The sequence below is a fragment of the Rhinolophus hipposideros genome, assembly GCF_964194185.1.
Source record: "Rhinolophus hipposideros genome assembly, chromosome: 11".
Classification (NCBI taxonomy): domain Eukaryota; kingdom Metazoa; phylum Chordata; class Mammalia; order Chiroptera; family Rhinolophidae; genus Rhinolophus; species Rhinolophus hipposideros.
The window spans coordinates 52,165,563-52,188,269 of NC_138057.1; the positions used below are offsets into that span (position 1 = coordinate 52,165,563).

Here is a 22,707-nt window from a genome sequence, read left to right on the forward strand (position 1 = left end):
TGTAGTTCTAAAAATTAACCCGTAGTAATAAGAGTTCAGAAAAGGAGATAGAAATAACTTCTCAAAAAACAATTGTATTTCTATGCACCATCAATATAAAGAAAAAAACAGGAATAATAGCCTTACAGTAGTCACAAGTATCAAACAACTGGGAACAAACATAATTCAAGACATGACATACTGAGTCAAGAAAAAAGTTAAAAGTGTTATGGGAGTATAAAAGAAGTCAGAGTGATTGATCAGGGGATTGGTAGAAGGAATACTACTATAAAAACGACCTCAATTTCTAAGGTGGAAGAGCACTCAAATTGTAACAAACAGAAGAATGTCTTTAATATGCATACTCCCGGGCTCTACCCCCAAAGATTTGTATTTCACTATTTCTGAGGTAAGGCCAATAGGAAATCTGGGCTTAAAAACATAATTATTTAGGGTTTTAAATCCCCTCAAAGACTGCTGAACTACACAAATTGCTCGTGAAGAACAATTGAAAAATACAAGGATCTTTTGAAGGTAACAGCTAGATTACCTTCGGCTAGATTAACGGTTAGATTCTTCCTACCAGATTTGAACTTATTATGAAATAACAATTACTGAACTCTATGCCACCGATTTTTTAAAGTTTTGTCAAATCAATAGTATCAGAGATACCAGAAAATTAATTCCAACTATAAGAACTTAATACATATATGTCAGATCAAAATGAATAGCACGAAGAACAAACCACCTTTTAATAAACAGTGTGACAGCAACAACATTCGAATGAATGAAAGTTTGCTTTTGACCCATGTGTCACACCATACACGGCCATACACTTCAGATGGATTAGAATTAAACATAAAATACCATCATAATTACAAAAAGCCAAAAAAGAATAGAGTGACATCTTTATTCCAGCTGTGGAAGACAGTGTGATTCATTATTTTGGAAAAGAAAGAGGGTATCTATCCGAATTCCAACAGACATGTTCAAACATACGTTGCACAAAACTCTTGAATAAATACAATCTGATTGAACAGGAATCAAACTGCTTCCAAATGGAGGTTTCTCAGGTTCCGCTAGTATTTGTGTTTCTTGACTATACATATTGTAAATAACTTTTAATATGTAGTTAGACAACAGACATGCAAACTTATGTCTTGATTTTTGACTCTCTGGACCACATTGCCAAATGTGCTGTTGAATCGACTGCCTTTTGAATAGATCTTGGAATAAATCTTTTCCTGCCATCTCCGTGCACGTATTTTATCTTCTTTAAATGTGTCCTTGATTAGAAAAAGTGTAGTTCTGCACTGCTCTTTTCTTTAATCCAAGCCTATGCACATCTGCTTATGTATAATTATACCAGGAAGGACACAGGTGCCCTGTTCTCAATTAAGTGTCTGGTGAGGCTCAGAATCATCTGCTCGGCCCAGGTCTCATCATGGTGTCATAACCAACTGCACAATTAACAAGTGAACATGTAACTAGGCACACGGTAATAATGTCACATGATCAATGGTGTTGGGATTCACCAGAAATATGGGGTGCTGGTTCTCTAACTTCACATTTAGGATAAGGAATTTGAGCAGTTAAGCAGTTAACCTTATTATTGATAACCTTATTCTGATTTTTAATGTCTCACTGGCATTTTTCAATTAATAAACTTAGTTTTTTTAAGAGCAGTTTTAAATTGACAGCAAAGTTGAGCAGAAAGTACAGAGATGTTTCATGTACCCCCTGTCCTCACGCCCCCACGCACGCACAACCTCTCCCACGATCGTATCCCACACCAGAGTGGTACCTTTGTTACAATTAATGAACCTACATTGACACATCACAGAGTTCATAGTTTACATTAAGGTTCACTCTTGGTGTTGTACATTCTATGGGTTGGAAAAATGTATAATGACATGTGTCCACCACTATCGTATACAACTCACGGCCCTAAAAATCCTCTGTGCTCAGCCTCTTCATCCCTCCCTCTCCCCAGCTCCTGGCAACCACTGATCTTTTTATTGTCTCCGCAATTTTGCATTTTCCAGAATGTCATACAATTGGAGTTATACAGTATGTAACCTTTTCAGATTGGCTTCTTTCACTTAGCAATATGCTTTTTAAGTTTCTTCCACGTCTTTTCATGGCTTGATAGCTCATTTCTTTTTAGCGCTGAGTAATATTCCGTAGTCTGGATGTACCACAGTTTATCCACTTACCTACTGAAGGACACCTTGGTGGCTTCCATATTTTGGCAGATTATGAATAAAGCTGCTATGAACATTCATGTAGAGGTTTCAGTATGGACATAAGTATTCATAAGTTAATATTGACACAAAAATTTCTCATTACTTCTTTTTAAAGGTACCATCTTAATTTAAATAAAGCGTAGTCTGAGATTTTCAAGGTGAGCTATTTAAAAAACCACGATCCTGCAACCTACTCATTTGCATGAAGCAGGATTTTCTCTACAGCAGGCAACCAAACCAAAATACTGAAATAAATTGGAAGTGACCACAATTATCATCCATATCATCCAGATTTCAAGGTTTTGTGTTCATCAAAATCTCATTCATTATCTATGAACCAAGTAATTGTTATAAATTTGAACTTAAGTAAATGTAGCAGTAAAACACGGCTTCCTTCTATTTTATATATTGGGACTCTGTAAGATTTTGTTGGAAAATAATTCCACTGCTAAAAAATAAACTTACTTTTTTTAAGTTTGAAAATTACAGAAATAAACAGGCAAGGAGAGTAGAGAATGGGGACAATGTCATACTCATAGGCTCGTGTTTTTAGAGGGCTCCTTGGAGGCTGGCGGGATATTGTACCAATATCTTAGGTTGAGGGTCATAATGCTAAATTTTATAATCCGTTGGTGTTGGTTGCCTTAGGTGGGGCTTCTTGTCCTCCTGTGAGATCTAAATATAGAGGCCAATAGGGATGTCAAATACACCCATTCTGCTCCAAGGCACAGGAATGCTTTGCTCTCCAAGGCTGTATTCGAGTTATTAAATTTACAGTGAACATGACAGCAATTAGAAAGTGTTTTCTCTGGCAGGGCAGCTGCTTCCAAGCAACAAGTTCTAAAAGGGTTACACAAAGCTTTGATGGACAGCTAGTGGTCTCTACAAGTCCCCTTCTTCCTAAATGACTAAAACTTAATCTCAGTCAATTCAGTGGGCTCTCACCTGAGTAAAGGCCTCTTCCCGAACACCTCCCTAGTTTTAAGAGAAATATATAGAGCCAAATACACCAACTGAGACTAGGGAAGAAGGCAGGACATCTGGTCCTCAGTTGTCATCATCATTCCCTATTGGCACCTGCATTTTCATCTGGTATCCAGTTGTATAGACCATGCAAATAACAGCTACAGCCTCCTCATTCTGCTCTTGAGACCTCTTCAGGCACTCAGTTCTAGCTCAGCTCTTGCCTTGCCTCTCTTGATGGGCATAGAAAACATTCAGCTATTCTTCTGTGGCACTCTAGGTGGGAAGCAAGGAATGGGATATATTCACAGCCATTTCTACTCTGCACTTATATCATGCTGAGAGCAGGGGAATTTTATAAGGTGTGTCACTTCCCTGAGCTCTATGGGAAGAGAGGCTCAGATTCCCTCTTATCTCATATTTCTGGGGTTCTATGTCTCACCCCACTGCATCCCCACACAAGGGACCCCTTCTCCAGTGGCTCTCCTCCTTCCCCATTAGAATGAGTCGTTAGGAACTGATGGGGCTGAGAGTGTATCTGAGTGATTACAGTATTCTTCCAAGTATATTGTTCATACAAGTATTTTATGCGCTGAGCCTTTCAGGTTAGGTTCTGATATCTCAAAAACTTTTACTCTTAAAACCACTGCCTGGAATTTCAAATGTCTATTTTTAAAACCAAGAAGCTAGAAGTTTTCCTCTTTATCTACTTTTCTACTCTTAATAATCATCCCTGAAGAAATGCACGCCTTACCCTCATGTTTTAGTTCTAGTGAAGGAATTACTGGGAATAAAAAATATATTAATATTTCAAAAAATTGGCCCACTGTATACATAGGAGGCCAAATATCATAAAATTTTAATTACAGAATTAAAAATGGAAAAGAATTTAATCCTAGTTAATTGAAATAAACAAAACCTGCCATGTTCTTATTCAAAGTTTCTCTTCCTTTGGATACCAGAAAGAAGTTTGGATCTACATAAAGGAATGAAGAGCCTCAGAAATGTTTAAGATGTAGATAAATACAAACGACATTATTTCTCATTTTGTAATCTCTTATTTAAATAATTGACTATTTAAAGCAAAATAATAACTGTGTGAAAGCAAAATGTATGACAACATTAGCACAAAAGACGGGAGGAGGGAAAATGGTATACTGTTGTCATGTTCCTACATTTTACATGAAATGGTAATTATTATTTGAAGATAGATTGTAAAAAGTTAAAATGTATACTATAATCCCTAGAGCACCTACTGAAAAATAAAGCAAAGAGGTACAGCTAAGAAGCCAATAGAGGAAATAAATGAAATCATAAAAACAACACTTTTATTCCAGAAGATAGAAAAAGAAAGAAAAGTGAAAAAATGGATGAAAAGAACAAATGGAACAAATAGAAAACAAGTAGCAAGACAATAGATTTAACTCAACCATAGCAATAATTATATTAAATCTGACCTAAACACTCCAGTTAAAAGGTAGATAGTATCAGATTAAATCTTAAAAAAGCAACCAAGTATATGATTTCCACAAGAAACCTATTTTAAATATAAAAAAAGATAGGTTAAAAGTAAAACGATAGGGAAACTATACCACACAAACAGAAATCAAAAGGTTTGATGGGTTTTATTTATCTAAAATACAGAAAGATGTTTTGAGCTCAAGACAAAAACACCGATGAGTACATTTTTAAAGTGCCATACTGATCTCTAAGCATGAACCTTTGTTTAGAATGAAAGATAATTGTCTAATAGGACTATGTAAGCCCCAAACTGAACCACATATGTAATTTAGAATTTTCTAATAGCTATATTTCACAAAAGTAAAAAGAATAATGGTGGATACATGTCATCGTAATTTGTCAAAACCTGTAGAACGGAAATAAAGTCATTTCTGATTCTATAGCTAAGAGAGCTCCAAATATTCAAGCAGTCTCTTTGTGCATAAGACCTCAGGTATCACCTCTGTGAGTCAACAGAGGTGAGCTCAACCACTCCTGTTATTGGGGGACTTAGAATCTTAGAACTACAACTGGCCAGTCCTTTATCCTTTTCCTCCTTCTTCAGCCTCTCTTTCAGAGTCAATGATTTCTGAGGGGGTGGGTGTGTGGGTGGTCTTTCCTTTAGGGACTGTTATGGATTGAATTGTGTGTCCCCGACACTCCCCCGCCCCCAACCAATTCATATGTTGACGTCCTAACCCCCAGTACCTCAGAATGTAACCCTATTTAGAAATAGGGATTATTGCAGATGTAATTAATTAAGATGAGGTCATACTAGAGTCGGGTGGGCCCCTAAATCCATATGACTAGTGTCCTTAAAGAAAGGGAAAATTTGGGGACACACACGAGGAGAATTCTGCATGAAGATAAAGGCAGAGATCAAGACGATGTGTCTATAAACCAAGGAGTGCCAAAGATAGCCAGCAAGCCAGCAGAAGCTAGGAGAGAGGCATGAATCAGATTCTCCCTCCCAGCTCTCAAAAGGAACCAACACTGCCAACACTTTGATCTCAGACTTCTGGCTTCAAGAACTTTGAGACAATAAATTCCTGTTGTTTAAACCACTCCATTTGTGGTTCTTTGTTACAGAATCCTAGGAAACTAATACATGGAGCCAGATCCATGTCCCTGGCTTATAACAATCAGTCCACTATTGAATTACCTTGGGAGTGTTATCTATTACCTGTATGACCCAATTTTTCCATATGGAAACCCCCTTACAGGCCTCTCTCATGACGTTTGCAGAATTGCATTGAGCTTAAGGAGACCAACTGTCCCATTTTGCTTGGGATTAATGATGTTCCTGGGACACGGGGATTTCAATTTTAAAACCAGGACAGTCCCAGGTAAAGCAAGATGAGCCCTCTTTCTGGTCAGGTCCTTCCAGGGCACAGTTGGGCCCACAGCAGCCATCTCAGTCTCTCAGGGGAGCGGGCTTTACCCCAAGAATTGGTGAATGATGGGCAGAGGAGCAACATGTTGTGACAGAAGGGTGACAGCAACTGAGGTCTAGAACATGGTAAGAGGTTCTGAAAGGACGGTGGCACATGTGCAGGGAGGGTATGGAGAGGAAGCTGGAAAAGGTGACGGGGTCCAATTGCTAAGGACTTCTGACACCATGTTAAGCACAAGTACGTGGATGTCATCGTTCTATCCTGTGAGAAAAGAGGTGGCCTCTCAGAGTTTGAAGCAAGGGAGCTGTTGTCAGAGCAGATGTTTTAGAAGGATTAGCATAATTGATTCATGTTTTCCTTTTGTACACTTAAAAGAGAGAAAAGAGACCTAAAAGACATACAAACCAACTTCAATATATGGACTTTGTTTGAAACTTGAAAAACTGTAAAAATAAATTATGAGACAATAAAAGAAAAATGTAAACACTTACTGCACTGCATATTTAGTGATACTAAGGAGTTTAAAAATTGTAAGTGTGGTTGTGCTTTGTTTCAAAGGGAGGGAGAGGAAAAACATTAATTCAGTAAGAGAGGGATGGGGAGGGGAAAGACAGAGAGGGACAGAGAGGGAGGTGGAGGAGGGGAGAGAGAGAGAATATGCATGAGAGCACACAAGAGCTTAAGAGCGCTTTAGTAACCAAACCTTCCCCCTTAAAACATTCCCCCACAGTAGTTGCCGTGTGGGGGGTGTAGTGGGGGACAGGCAGGGGGGAAACCCACCTTCAAATTGTCCCTTAAAGTCTAGACTCAACCTGACCCTCCAGCCGCTCCCTATATAAATACACAGCATTCCCCGGCCCTTTTCCAGCTGGGATTAGGTCCCTCCCTAATCGTACAGCAAAGACATGTTGAGGCCACAAGTGTCAAAGAGCTTTGAGGGTTAACCCGCCTCCGGCCGTTGTCAGGGGACGCTGTCTGCCGCAGAGCCCCTCACACTGTAGGGGAGGCCGAGTCGTCCCGGGTGACACGCCTTATTGGTCATCGAGGGTACGCGAAAGGGAAAAGTTCCTTGGGTTCAGCCTTGGACTTTGTCCTAGGTCTCAGACGAACTTGTGTGTGACCGTGGGCAGGTCAGGCCCTCAGTGACCCCCTGTGCAAACCTCGGGAGGTGGTAGAAGTGTCCTAAGGGCCCTTCAGCTCGGGTATCCTCTGACTTCCCTCTTGGAGAATGTAGGCTGAGGGGTCTCGGCTGCCGAGGCGGACAAACAGCTGGGCCTTAACAAAGAGCCGGGGTCGCGGGCACGTTCCCGCCCCCAGCAGGTTTTGGAAACGCCTCGCGGCCGAGGGGCGGGGCTTGAGCGCGCCGCAGCCAACCACGAAATGCCTAGGGCGCCGGGGCGGGGCCTCGGCGAGCAGCGGCGGCGGCCAGGCTGGGTCCGAGCATCCCACGGCTCCGGACCGCCCGGCCCGGACATGGCGACTGTCCGGGCCTCCCCGCGGGTTGCGCTGCTGCTTCTCCTGGCCGTGGCGGGAGTCGCGGAGGTGGCAGGGGGCTTGGCCCCGGGCAGTGCGGGTGAGTAACTGCTGGAGCAGCGGTTCGGGGCGGTCCAGAGCGGCCGTCTCGGCGCTCCAAGATGGCGCGGGGCAGGGGGCGGGGGGGCGCGAGACCCCCAGACCCGGCCCACGTCCGGTGACCCAAGGACCGGAGGTCCCAGCAGGCGGGAGGGGGTGCCGAGGCGGGACGAGCGAGGACCCATCTCCGCCCTTGCTCTCCCTGCACCGAGGATCTGCTGCACTGGGAGCGGTGACCCGGGTTCGAGGCCTTGCTCTGTCGTCCGCGGGACCGGAGACCCCAGCTCTGTCCTGACCGCCTCCCCAGGCTTGGGTATCTGTCAGAAAAGGGTGTTATGCCTTCGCCCCGGATCGTCGCGAGTGTTGGATGGGATTTCGGAAGTGCAGCCACCCCACCGCCGCCCTGACCAGTTATTGTTACTTGACCCTCAGCTGGGTTCCGAAAGGCCGACCTCGGGCGGCGAGCGTTGATGGGCCCCACCGCCTGCCAGGTTCAAGGCGCAGAAGAGCATGGGCCCAAGCCTTCGAAATCCGATTCTGCTGCCGTTCGCTGTGGGTGCACTGTGTGTCCGACACAGCGCTGGGCTCTGGAGAGAGACATTAAAAATCAGTGAACCCCGCTCTCTGGGGGCTGGTAGGCTTGAGGAGTTTTGTTCTTGCTCTGGAGGAATTAAACCAAGAGTGGATAGGCACGTGGTCAGCGCTGGTTGTCAGGCTGTGCTGGGCTTTAGCAGTTGATGCGGACGCCTGCCCTCCAGAGCTCTCTCTGGCCGGGAGGTCGGGTACGTACCGCAGGATACAAGCAGCTGGACTCCGAGGCAGAAGTGTCGAGAAGAGATGAAGGGCGGAGGGTACCGGTGGGAGGAAAATTGAGTGATTCCCCAGCTGCGCTAGACATTAAAAGGTAGCTAAGATTCATACATGCAGAAGTGGTGGAGCAGTGCATTGCTTACAGAAAGAGCTTCCACCTAGACATGGAAAAATCAGCCTCAGCAAGGTTTTAAGGCAGCTTATAATGTTAATTTTTTTTTTTTTAAAAGCAAGAAGGTACTTAAAGGGAGAGAATTGTGTCAGGAACCTGGAGTTAGTTAATTGTAATTGGGTTCCAAATTTAGCTGTCCATTAGATGGACATCAAAGGAGAGGGAGAGAATGGTGTGTATTCCTGGCTAACTCAGCTGAGTACCTTTCTGGGTCCCGTTTGTGCCATTAAGTTAAAGAGATTGAACTAAAGCATTTCTAGAGCTACGGTCCATAGAATACTAGTTGTCTATTCTCATTTCACAACTAGTAGATTCTGTGGGCAACAGTAGAGTGGAGTAGTTAAGAATACTTGGACAAGTTACTTAGTCTTTTTGTGCTTTACTATCCACATTTATTATATATAGTACCTTCTCGTAGATTTTTATTGTGAGAATTGAGGTAATACATGTATAGCATTTAGAATATTGTCTACTGGTAGTAAGTACTGAAATGTTAACTATTAAATAAGTTTGGGAAACACTGCACATTGTACCCCTTCCTTATAAATTCAGAAAACATGTTAGATTCCCAGTAAAAAGTCCAAGGATTCCTGTGGTAAAGAAACTTGTTTGGTGGGAGAACCGGGAAATGACTGCTAATGGGTGTGGGGTTTCTTTTTAGGGTGATGAAAATGTTCTAAAGTTAGATAGTGGTGATAGTTGCACAACTTCATGAATATACCAAAAACAACTGAATTGTACATTTTAAAAGGATGAATTTTATAGTATGTGATTGTTAGTATATAAACAGCGGCATATTAAAAAATTTAAGGGTTTATTTGAGCAAAAGTCGATTCAAATGGGAAGTGACAGGAGCTAGGGGAAAGACTTGCATAGAGAAGAGCTGGAAGCAAAGCAAAGAAGTTATTTGATTGGCTATAGCTTAAATGGATGTCTTATTTAAGAAAGACTAGGTGGCTGTTTGTGATTGGTTGTTATTCAGTTTTGATTTCTTAGCCTTGAGGTATTATAGGCTTAGGTTTTGGTTTGCTTAAGTAGGCAATTAAGGCAGTAAAGCCACCTGCTCTAATGGCCTTCTTGTTTAATTAATTTAACATGATTTATATCAATAAAATTATTATTGAAAGATGGAAACTTGTTTGCCTATAGAACTCTCTTTTTCTTCGTAACACCTAAAGCACACTTTAGAAAACGCTGGGCTAGATGATTTCTAAAGGCTCTTCCACTTCTAAAAGTCCATGGCAGCATTGATTGAAAAAAAATGTCAAGTTTGACCTAAAAGTGAGATTTGTCCCTTGTACTAAATTCAGGGAGGCATATATTGCCTGTTTCTTTGCATAAAGGACGTTAAGTAATACAATGGACAAAAAGCTTCCACTGTGAATTTGTAGAAAGTATGGAAAATATTCCTCAATCCTAAACAAAAATTGGGAACACAATATTAAATTGTATTTCATTGTAGGCTTAGCTTGTATTCATGCTGAGACAGTCTTTTTCCCCCTCTCCTTACCCCATCCAAGGTTGGGTACTCGTGTCTCCTCTGGTATAAGGTTTTACAAGTCTTGTGTGTTCCCACTTAGAGATTATCATTCCCGTTCCTCGGAGGGGAGGGAGTGATGTTACTTGCTCAGTTATGACCATCTTTTGACAAGTTTGGCCACACGCTCCTCATTGGAGTAATGCCACACTTGTATTTCAGTTAACTTTCCAATCCCACCCTGTCCGTGCCCCCAAACACACATACTTCTAGTTTTCCCTTTGAAGGATAGGATGGGACCTTGTGCTGTAGTCTCAGGATCTGTGTGTCATGGCACCTGACAGTAGCTCTGTTTCTGTTTAAGATGTTTTGTAATAGTACAAAAGAGGGAAAGATGTAACATTAAAGGCTAGGTTTCAATAAGTTGACATTTAAGAAATTATGTAATAGCTTAAAATCCTGAAAAAGAATGTAATAAATTTTAAGTTAGAAAAAGCAAATGCCTATCTGGATGAAAGTAATAAAAAGCAGATTTTTCTTTTCAAAGAAATATCTTGGCCCACAAACTGTAGAAAGAGCGAGGATTGGTGATAGACCAGATATGACAGTTCATTCTGGTATGCTGCTAAAAGTTCCAGTCTTAAATTTGTAGATTTAAGCAACCTTTCATTAATCATACTTTTCACTCTGTGCCACTTCTAGAAGAAAGTGGGGTGATGTCAAGAGGTGCGTTTTATATATTAAAAATGTGAGATTTAAAACAGCAATACTACAGATGTTTATTCAAAAAACATTTATTGAATGCTTACTATCTGCCAGGCACTGTTCTAGGTGTAGGATTGATGCTGTCCAGGAGCTTACATTTTAGTGGAGTAGAGATAGACAATAAACAGATAAATAAAATGAAGGAAACTAGATGATAACAGAGAATTGTGTGCGCAGATGGGGAGTGAGTGGTTCTTTACATAGTGATGTCACGAGAGGCCTCTTTTAGAAAGTCAAGTTCAGAACCAAGATCTGAAGATATGAGGGTGTTGTCCTTAGAAAATATGGGTAGGGAACAGAAAGTGCAGAGGCCCTAAGGCAAGAAGGAGCCAGAGGGTCAATATAGTTGCAATAAAATGAGCAAGAGAGCAGTCTAGGGCGGAGTGGTGCTGAGCCTTGCAAAAAGCCACATATGGATGGTGGATTTTATTCCGTCTACAGATAGAAACCAGTAGACTTTTAAGTAAGAGATGTGTACTTTGATTTATATTTTAGATCACTCTGCTGAATTAACAAAAAAAAACCCAAAACGATTGTAGTGTGGTAGGAGTAAAAGTAGGGTGACTAGAGAAGCCCATTGCAGTGGTCGAATCAGGAGAGAATGGTGACTTAGAGTAGAGTGGTTGTGGAGATAAAAGAAGAGAAATTCAAGATACATTGCTGATGGATTGGATGTGGGAAGTGAGGGAAGGAGGAATTAAAGATTACTCATCGATTTTTACCTTGAGCAACCAAGTAAAAACCGATGCCATTTGCTGAGGCTGGGAAGATGGGGAGGAACAGGTTGGAGGAGGTGGCAGGTGAGCCAGCAAGAGAATCAAAAGTTCCATTTTTGTATATGTTTAAGATGGATATTAGGAATAACTGCCCTGGGCCCATTGATTATTAAGCTCAATTTCATACCTGTCAGTAATCCATTCAACAAATATTAAGCTCTTAATAGTGCCAGACAGCATGATAGGCGTTAGATATAAAGTGGTAGGTGAAAATAGACATGGTCACTGTTTTCATGGAATTTATGATTTAGTGGGAAATTCAGACATGAAATATCACCAAAAATATATAATGTCTACATTGCTAATATATGGTGATTATATTAGTACATTTCCATTTATATTCTAAATCTGAAGAATATAATTGAGGAAAAATCATGTGATTTAGTCAAGTAGATTGCACACAATATGGATGTTGTGAAGCACATAGACAACATGAAGAAAAGGGTAGTATTAAGAGAAACATTCTGACCATGGAATATACCATTGGAAGGGAGACAGTCCCACTCACATTTGTTTGTTTGTTTGCATTCACACTTTTAGATCTCTTGTTTTGTAAATGGGAAGCTTGCAGCAAGAGTGGAAAAGGGAATTATCCAAGAATCCTGGCTATTAGCATCTGGGGGAGGATCTCAAGAGAGTCATCTGCTTGAGTTGTTTCATAATGTTGAATGTCTGGGTTAAGGCTCTTTTGACCCCCAAAGGAACAGAAACCAAGGTGGCTCCAGAATAGGGGCCTAGTTAGCATCTGACACCTACGTAGCATGTAACAGGGAGCACAGAAATACCAGGGTAGGAAATGTAGCATAGCGCGACCGCGGACTGTTGTGGGAACTGGAAAGCTGCTAGGAACCAAGACTGCTTTTGGAGCCAGTCTCTCTCCACCTTACATCGCTTCTTTCTGTTCATCTCTTGCATTTCCCAGTCTCCACCAAACAGCTCAAGGTGGCTGCACCACCATAAAACTTCAATTTCCCCAGCCCCAACTCTTCTTGACCTATTAGCTGCCCAGCCTACCAGCAACTGGCTGCGTATCTCTGTGCCTGAGTATATGATTGGGTTCAGTTTATCTTAGACCTGGTTCCGTGCTAAGGTCCGGCTGCCTGCCGCTTAAAAGTTAAAAATTGAGAGACAAGGTAAGTGGGAAAAAGAGCAGGTTTATTCAGAATGCTGACATCCTGGGAGAATGGCAGACTCCTGTCCAAAGGCCACCTTCCTGTTTCTAGACCGGTCAGAAGGTTTTATAGGTACACAAGAAGAAAAACAAAGAAAAGGGGAGGTCGGGCAGGCAGGCAGGTCTGAGGGCTGATATCGCTTTCTGGGGTCTGGTCTGTTCTAAGATAATGTTATCTCCTTGGGACTCGGCCAGGCCACCACAGCCTGGGGCTTTATGTGTCACCAGTAAAAACTGCAAGGGAGTTGCAAAAAGGATCCGGGTGTCCGGTCGCCTGAGGATTAAGAAATTGCCCTTTCCAGATCGGGATTCTGCTGATTAACTAGATTAATGAGGTATGTGTAGATGTAGGAAATGTAACAAAACAGAGTTTTTAAGTCAGTTAGTGAGGGGAGAAACAGAGAAAACAGCTGAATATCAGTGTAGATCTAACTGCAACTAGCTACATCTAATTATGTTATTCATTTACCAAATTTCACCCTTACAGACCTAGGCGAGAAACTCCTACGATGTTTGCTAAATTATGGGTTGATCACTATATGAAATGTGGTACTGAAGTGGTACAGTGAGGGAAATAAAACTTTTGTACTAAAGGCATTGTATAACTAGGAAATTATTACTTAATCAGTTAAATTTTTTGAGCTGAGCACTGTGCTAAATGGGTGCAAAAAGTTTACAGTCAGTCTGGGAATACCATTAGTACAGACATGAAATGATGAAAAAAGAGTTAAGTGTTCAAGTTTCCAGTTCTGACTAGAATAGTAGGGCCTTAAATAAGCAAAGAAACCAACATGGCTTGGCGTTGTTGGAGAATAAAAGCTTACTAAGTAGTTGAGGTGGGATTTAAGCCTTGAAAGATGTGTGGAATTTAGATCTGCAGGAAGAGGGTACTGAGCATTTCAGGTAGAAAGCTGTGTTCAAGGTAAATGTAGGCTTTCCTTGTTAAAAAATAATAGGTCAGGGAAGGAGAAGTTAGAAAACTTGGAGAATTTAGAATAGTAGGAAGCCAGTGTAGGCCTTTGATTAAAAGAATGACATCGTGAAAGCTCTATTCAAAAAATTAATCTGACAGTCATATTAGTAATAGAATCAAATGAATGTAAGTGGCAGTTGCAGCAGTGCAGTCTGAGGCAAGTAGTGGAGAAGGATACCTGTCACTTGCAAATGACTCAGGAAAATAAATAAATAAGTACAAATAAATGTCTGTCCAGATCGATAGATAAAGCAGTATGACAGATGTTAGCAATATTGAATCCAGGTTGGGTTTATGGGTAATCATTTTACTGTTTGGCTCTTCCTTGGCTGATGATACATTCCCTGTCCTCCTCCCCCTCTACACACACATATTTTTTAGGAGATAAATGTGACAATTGCAAGAATGCATTTATAAGTTAAAGTTGCAGTTGTCATTTAAACGTTTATAAAGTGATTGTTGATTTCCAGGCTGTTTTGAAAATAAAAATTTGATTAAAAGTAAGATCAGATTTTTAAAAATTAACATAACTTTTTTATTTAGAATGACCTTTTCCCAGTATCAGCTCAGATTTAGTTTTTTCCCCCTTCTGTAGTTTGGGATATGTATGTTCTGTTTTAGTAATTCTTTAGGAAGACATTAGTTAGAGGGGAATCTGTATTTCCTTTAGAAAAGAAAACAAGAATGGCTTTTCATTAATCAAATTGAATTATAGCTTTTGGGAGGCTTCTGTGGCAAATCCCTTTTAACTTCAAAAATCCTGTAATTCTATGAATATTTTAGTTTTAGATTAGGGTGTGTATTTGTTTTTTTAAGTGCTGGTTGGTCTTAGAAGTTGCGCTTTCCCTTTGTGGCTGGAGCCTGCTTCCTGCTTACTTGCCTATCTTTAGTACAACATGTGGCCCAAACCAGCAGCCATAACTTGGTGTTTCTAATTATTAGATAATTCTGCTTGCATATGTCTAGGTTACACTAATACCTTCCTAAACCCAACATAGGTGGCCTTTAATAATCAGTTTTTGGTATTTATTTTATAATTACAGACTCTTCGAGTAATAATGCAAATAGGACACCTATCCTTATATCTTTAATGAAGATAACACGTATGCTTTTTATTTTCATCATGTCAATATCAAGTTTTACTTTGAACTAATTTGCCTTTATCTATTCAATTCCATTTTATGAGACTAAACAGAGTTTTAGACTTTTTTTCTTGAAGAGCAAGTTAAATTAGAATCAAATTATGAAAACAAATTTCTAAAATTCATTGCCTTGTATAAAGCAATAGGCTTTGGAGAGTTTTTTTGCACTATAATAGTTGACTGACCCAATTAATCCATTTTAGTAGCTCTAAAAAAGACAAAGACCTTAATTGCCACATTAATTGCATTAGAATCCCTTCCCCCCCATTCTTAAAGAAAACATGAATTGATGTCTATTTGTAGACATTTATTTCTTGAAAAATATGCAGTGTTAAAGATTCTAATAAATTTTTATCGTTTCCAAAGAAGAAAAATGTGTACCAAATATAATAATACTTAAAGTTAAGAAGAGAGTGTGGAAAATGTGACGGAGCATAGGGCACCTAGCTTGTTCAAGGGAGGGTGGCAGTTTTCTCGAGAGGAAATGTACTATTACAGAAGAATGCTTGGTTGGGAGGGGGAAGGGAGTTATTGCCAGAGGACTGCAGGCTGCCCTCTTTAATCCTTTTTTGTCAGTAATGTCAGGCTTTTGGAAAGCCTAGAAGGAAATATGTCAAAATGTCAGCATAGGTTCTGGCAGAACAGTGGGAGTATAGATCATCTTTCTTTTTCTTTTCCAAATTTGGGTTTTCTTAATGAAAAAAATAATTATTTAAAAAACTTAAATTTAAAATTTTACCTTCACCATTAAATAGGGGAAAATAGGCTTTTACGTTTACATCTTTAATAAAACGTTCCATTGTAATTATAATTATAATTATAACACATTTTATGTTTCTGTTCCAAATAGGCTTTTGCTCCAAGAAACTGTTTCAAAAATCTCTAGACCCAAATCCGACTCTTATCTGCCTGGTTGTTTGCTTTTTGCTAAGCCTGTACTTATTGGGACCATATGTTATCCTGGGTTATCTTTGCTCATGATCAGCTGGATTTTTTACCCTCATGTGACTTTCGTGTTAGAGGATAGTAGAGAGTTGCAACTTCTAGAACACATCAGTATCAGGAGAGCTTTTTTTTTCCTGCCTGCCCTCTCCATTCTAATGAGGCTGGGCACATAGCAGAATCTTAAAAGATGGGGATAGTGTAGCACTACAGTATGGCAGGGGAGAAGGGGTATTGTGAGAAAACCTCATGAGTGATTATTGGGCCCTCCCTGGAATTAACTTCTAAGAAAGTAGCTACAGCCATAAAAAGTAAGGAACATTTTTTTCTTCTGAAACTTAGTGACATTTTGACATGTTCTTCAGAATTTTTAAGTCAAATGTTTAGAACTTCAAGACACCTTTTCCCATAGAAGTAGTATAAGAAAGCCACCCCTACAATAGTCTTTTATGAAACCAAACTATAGTGTTATGCCAGTGATATGATATAGACCCTGTCATTGCTTCGTTGATGAAAGAACATCCAGCCTAAGAAAAAGCCTTATAGGAGTTTATTTGAGCCAAACTGACAATTGCTGGGAAGCAAAATCTCAAGGGATGGAGAAATCGCCCCCAGAGGATGGCAATTTTACAGTTTATTTTATACATTGGAATCAAAGTAGACATAAGGGGGATTACAGGAAATTCATTAGTGGTGGGTTAAGGGGGTGGGAGAATGCAAAGCAGGGAAATCTCTGCAATTGGATAAAAAGTAAAATGGAGGGGCACATACATCTTTTACATTGGTAGGTACAGGATAGTTAACATTTACAACATGTAGGGATGGTTTTGGACAAGATAACAATGTGATGTCATACTCTGGTGCCCACGGTTGTGCCTTCCAGGGCTCTGGAAAAGATTACTTTGACATTTCAAAGGTATGTTACCTTAGATGCACGAAGACAATAGATAATTTCAAAGTTAAAGATTGACCTTTGTCAAGGAATCTACAAGTCTAGGACTGCCCACGATGACCCGCTTTTATTTAGGAATTTTTAAGTTCACACCACCCTGTGTGGTTACTTTTGTCTCTGCGTTTTACTTTGGGCCTCCCCTGAGCTTGTCAGGTTTAATATGTGGCCCGTTTTTCATCCATAGCTTTATGGAGAAACAATTTCTAGTTTTAAACTTTAGAAGGCTTGTTGGTAAGATCTAAAGAGGACTTTATATGTTTATTCATTCATTTCTTCTCAATACCAATCCTACCTCAATCAAACAAGCTCTGTTTTCATCTTATTTGTATATCTTATTATATATCTTCATCTTATTGATGAAGATTCAAATATCTTCATCTTATTTGTATATCTTATTGTATACATCTTATTGTTATATACATCTTATTGTATAGGTTTCATTTGAAGAGATTATATTGCAAATATATTTTTTAAAGCATTGTATCAGATGTAGCTGCTTGAAATAGGTTTTCATTTTCTCTCTTTTGAGTCGCCAGTCTAGACAGCTCCTGAGCGATCAGTCCAGCTGTATGTTCTTTCCAGTCACCTACACTCTAGAATAGTAACATGTCCCTGCTGATTATAAGGAGTTTATGAATTTCTCTGGGCTTGGCAACATTTTTCCTTTTCTTTAGTTTGATATTTCTCAAACTGGCACTCTGAAATGTTAAGTGGCATGAAAAAGTGTTCTGTGCTGTGAGAAATCTACTTAAATTCCCTTTTAGGAGATTAATAGTGAATATTAATATATTAAAGTCTTCATGAAGTCCTGCAGTGAAGAATTCTGTAACTTTTTTTTTTTTAAGATTTTTTTTTTTTTAATTGGGGAAGGGGAACAGGACTTTATTGGGGAACAGTGTGTACTTCCAGGACTTTTTTCCAAGTCAAGTTGTTGTCCTTTCAGTCTTAGTTGTGGAGGGCGCAGCTTCAGTTCCAGGTCCAGTTGCCGTTGCTAGTTGCAGGGGCGCAGCCCATCATCCCTTGCGGGAGTCTAACCGGCAGAATTCTGCTGTTCTGTGGTTGAGAGGATGCGCTCCAACCAACTGAGCCGTCCGGGAGCTCAGCGGCAGCTCAGCTCAAGGTGCCGTGTTCAATCTTAGTTGCAGGGGGCAGAGCCCACCATCCCTTGTGGGATTCGAGGATTTGAACCGGCAGCCTTGTGGGTGAGAGCCCACTGGCCCATGTGGGAATCAAACCAGCAGCCTTCGGAGTTAGGAGCATGGAGCTCTAACGCCTGAGCCACCCGGCCGGCCCCTGTAACTTTTTGTAATCCTTCATTTCCAAATTTATTTGAACATGAAACATTTTCTCTTGAGGGATAAATATTAACAACTCACGAAACAGTGTCTCATAGAACACAAGTTTGAGAAATATCCCTACAGCTGCCTCCTTTCTCTGTTTTTCAAAGTCACTATTATAGGCCTCTTCAATTTGATCTCAAGTCCCCAACCCCAACTCAGCCCTTTTTGTTTTCAGACCTAATCTCAATTTCACTGAGAAAATAGAGGCTGTCGCCTTTCCTCTTAATTTACGTGTGTCCTTATATCCTTTCCTCTTGTCTAGTAGATTTTGTTGTACCTCTTGTTCTACCATCAGACTGTAACCTGGATGAAGTCGGAGAGCATGACATTTCTTCACTGTTGTAGCCCTAGCCCCAAACATGATGCCTCTTCTTGAGCCATATCCCATATTCTGTTTCAACTACAAGTGGGTGTACAGCAATTCAATTCTGGCACCAACCACCCAGAGTTAGAACAGACCCCACAAGTTAAGTGGTATTTGGGTTCTTGGGTTTTGAAGATAGAAATCCAGAGGAAACTTTACAAAAATTTCCAGACAAATTTTATTAAGCTCATGCTAGAGCATGAGGAAGGCAACAGAGGAGAGGAAGGTCCTTCGGATAGACTTGGGGGCCGGCTCAGCTTGGATGCTTTTATATAAGCTGGGCTTGTGCGAAAAGGTGAGCTTTTTGAAAGTGGTGGGCTTTTTTAAAAAGGCAGGCTTTCTTTACTGGCTACGTTGTCTGGTAACTAACTATGTTTGTGCCTAAACTGTGGGGCAAGGTGGTGGACTGCTTGTTATTGCCATCCCAGGAAGGTCATATAGTGGTCAAACCTTGATCAATTATATATGCAGAACAGTGATTTCCACATGTGCAAGGGAGTAAGCAGTTAGAAGGGAGTTAATAATCAGCTACTTCTGCACTTTTGTGCAGGGAGTGAGGGGTTGGTGGCATTCTTGTGGTCAGCTTACCCGGCATTCCTTTGGGCCCTGGGCACAAGTCCCTGTGCTGTCTCAGGCCCCAACAAGCCTGCCCTTACTCTAAACACCAGCCACACCTGGGAGTCCCCAGGCCACCCACACTTCGACCAACTGGCCATAAATCCAGGCTTCCCTTGACTCCTCAGGATCCATAATTCACTGGAATGACTCATAGAAATCAGGGAAGCAATATAGTTATAACTACAGTTTCATTATAAAGGGTACAAATCAGGAGGGTCAGCCACATGCAGGGACAGCACAGGGTGAGGTCCGGAAGGAAGTGCAGGACCTGTGTGCCCTTTTCTCGTGGCATCAGTGTGCATCGGCCTCCCGGCCCGTGTCCACCAACCAGTAAAGTACCACTGAGCTTTGGTATCTGGAGTTTTTATTGAGATTTCGTCATATAGACATGATTGATTGAATTATTTGCCATGTGGTTGAACACAATCTCCATTTCCTGTGTCCCACTGGAGGTTGGGAGATTGGGAGGTGCTGGTAGCTATCATGTGGCTCAAAGCCCCAACCCTCTGATCACATGGCTGATATTTTAACAGATATCAGCCATGTGATAAAAAGAGGCCTTTTTTAACAAGAAGGCCTTTGGCTTCTCTAAATACTTTTTAAACATTTTTGTTTAAGCGTGTTTTTCCAGGTCCAAGTCAAGTAGTTGTTTCAATCTAGTAGTGGAGGGCGCAGCTCACAGTGGACCCTGTGGGGATCAGACTGGCAACGTGGTTAAGAGCACTGCTGCCGCTGCGGGTTGTTCACCTGGCTGATCTTGCTGGTTTGGCCCATCCCGAGTTGAAGCTATCTAGGTGAGACCTGGGGCCACTCATTAACATAACAAGGGCACTCCTATGGCCCAGGAAATTCTAGGGATTTAGAGTCTCCCTCCCAGGAACCAGGGACAAAGGCCACTAAAAAAAAATAAAAACAACAGGAAAACCTTCCCTTGATTTTGCATCCTCCTGCACCTACCCCTTTCCCCCTCCGTCAGTGCTAGGCTTCTTGAGAGCCTATATTAGTTGTTTATACTTTGTCTCCTCTAGTTTACCGCTTAGCGTTCACTACTACCAACTCCACAGAAAGTACCTTGTGAAGGTCGCTAAGTGGCCTCCTAATTCATCCATCCATTTCCTTTCTCAGTCTTCAATCTAATCTGACTGTTCTGGTACGTGACACTAACTACTCCCTTTTCTGTGATGCTGTATTCTGGTAGTTGACCTACCCCTCACTGTTCCCTCTCAGTCTGTTTCTTTGTTTCTTCCCATATCTTAGATGTTGCTGTTCTTTAGAATTTGGTGCTGGGTTCACTTCTCACTAGAAACACTCCCTAGGCAATGTCATTCATTTCCATATACCTCCTTTTTGCCGATGACTTCCAGATTTAGATCTTTAGGCTTGGATTTACCTGCTATCCAACTGGGATTTCTGACTTTACTGGGATTTCTATCTGGATGTCCTATAGGGACCTTAAATTTAACATGTGCAAAACAAAATTCACTGTCTTTCTATCATTTAATTTTACATTATAGGTATAATAATAGAATATAGTCCATAGGGCATTTATAAGGATTGAATGAGATTACGCATAAAGCAAACTTAGTAAAATTCTGGCATATAGAAGGTACACAATACATAGCAGCTGTTATTATTACATGACAGTCTTCCCTATTCGATAGACTACAAGCTTCTTGAGGGCAGGAACCATGTCCTCAAACCATCCTAGTGCTGTCTTTTGCTTCTAATAGATACATAGTAAAGGTTTGTTGAATTAAACTTAATAGTAATCTTTTGAATAAATGGTTTGTGTAACCATCTGAATTAGTCTAACCATCTTGTTTATTTAAAGTGGTCAACATTGGGTGTTTATTTTTTCTTCCTAGGTGCCTTGTGTTGTAATCATTCCAAGGATAATCAAATGTGCCGTGATGTATGTGAACAGGTAAGTTTACATCATAGTTCTAGAGGGTTTTAGTTATGTAACAGTCTATTGAGTATAATTTTTTGGAGAAATCTGTTGGACAGCACCTTAACCAAGTGATCAGAGTTCACATGACCAATACTGGAACTAATGAATGTGTCTGCTGACATTATGCGCTGAAAAGGAGCACAGTATCTCATGTAGAATTCCTGCCTAAAATGCGTAACCTGATCTTGAGGAAAGAATAAGGCAAGCCTGGATAGAGGGATATTCCTCAAAACAATAACCTGTACTCTTCAAAAAGATATCAGTGTTATAAAAACAAAGGCTATAAGAAATTTCCAGATTAAAGGAAACTAAAGAGACATGACAAGTAAATGCAGCGTGTGATCCTGGAATAAAAAAGATTGCTGTAAAGGACATTATTGGGACAAATTTTAGTGAATGGGAATACAGGCTATAATAATGTTGTATCAGTGCATTGATCCCGAATTTGGTGATACATTGTGGTTGGGTAGGATGGTGTCCTTGCTAGAATATAGGAATTGACTGATCAGCGATCATGTCTGTAATGAATTCTAAAATGTTTCATCAACATAAGAGTAATAATAATGTGTTTATGTAGAGTTAAAGCGGATGTAGCAATATGTTAATAGTGGGCAAATCTAGATGAAGGCTGGGAGTGTTCATTGTACTGCTTTTGAAACTTCTGTAGGTTTGAATTTTTTTGGTTGTGCCTTTTTAGGCAAGATCCACTGAGAATACCTGTTCATAAAATCTTAACCTTTCTTTCATCATCTTGGTTGTGTAGTTCTAGCCTTAGCACTTGAGAATTAATGGCCTCAATCAACTTTTCAAGTAATAACCTGGATTTTGTCACTTCCTAAAACTGAGAGAGCTACTTAACTGGAATTAAAAGATCTCTCAAACAGTATTATGAATTTAGAAAGATTTTGCTAGATGCTTTCTAGTTATAAAACAAGACAGTGACTCAGCTCATCTAAATAGCTGCTAGAGATTCACGTTAAAACACTATATAGCAAATTAAGTTTTCTGTAAGTTTATTGCCAGAAAAATACCTTTTAGAAGCAAAAATGGCCCCTTGATGGCATCAGTGTAAGGGAGCTTTTAAAGTAGCCTTGCTACTTTTGGAAGCATTGCTTTCCTGACTTTTTGCTTGGTTTCCTCTGGGTTTTTTCCACCATGCGGTGAATGATTTTTATGAGGCACCTGCAGCCTAATTTCTTAAAATTAAGGCAAGGTCTAATTTCTTAAAATCAGAAATGTTAGAAATTCTATAACTTAGCAAATTAAGTGAATACTATAGTTACCCCAATAAAGAACATTCTTCTCTTAGTTCTTAACTAATTGAGAAATATGCAAAGGAATAAGGCAGATAGGACCCCAAATATTACTCTTATTGCTATTTATACAAATATTGGATGTAGCTTTTATCTTCAAATACACACTAAACTACAGAATTAGATTTACTCCCCGAGGAGGACAGGTAAGAGCTGGGTTACATATGTTCAGTTTCTCCCGTCAAACTCAACAGTTGGGTAAGTTAGTCGTTCCAGTCACGGGAGGAGTGAGTGCACAGTGCTGAACCTGGCAGCACTCATTCAAAATGAAAGAAAATACCGGAGTG

General features: G+C 40.4%; 1 protein-coding gene across 2 annotated transcripts in view; it reads left to right on the forward strand.

The window, feature by feature from the left end:
- The first annotated feature begins 7,487 nt into the window (after window positions 1–7,487).
- RECK (reversion inducing cysteine rich protein with kazal motifs) overlaps window positions 7,488–22,707 on the forward strand; it is a 63,941-nt gene continuing 48,721 nt past the window's right edge. For both annotated transcript variants that reach the window (XM_081066875.1, XM_081066872.1), the window contains exons 1-2: window positions 7,488–7,655; window positions 21,022–21,080. In XM_081066875.1, coding sequence (XP_080923001.1) covers window positions 7,556–7,655; window positions 21,022–21,080 — 159 coding nt within the window. In that variant the 5' untranslated portion in view covers window positions 7,488–7,555. The remainder of the gene's footprint in view (window positions 7,656–21,021; window positions 21,081–22,707) is intronic.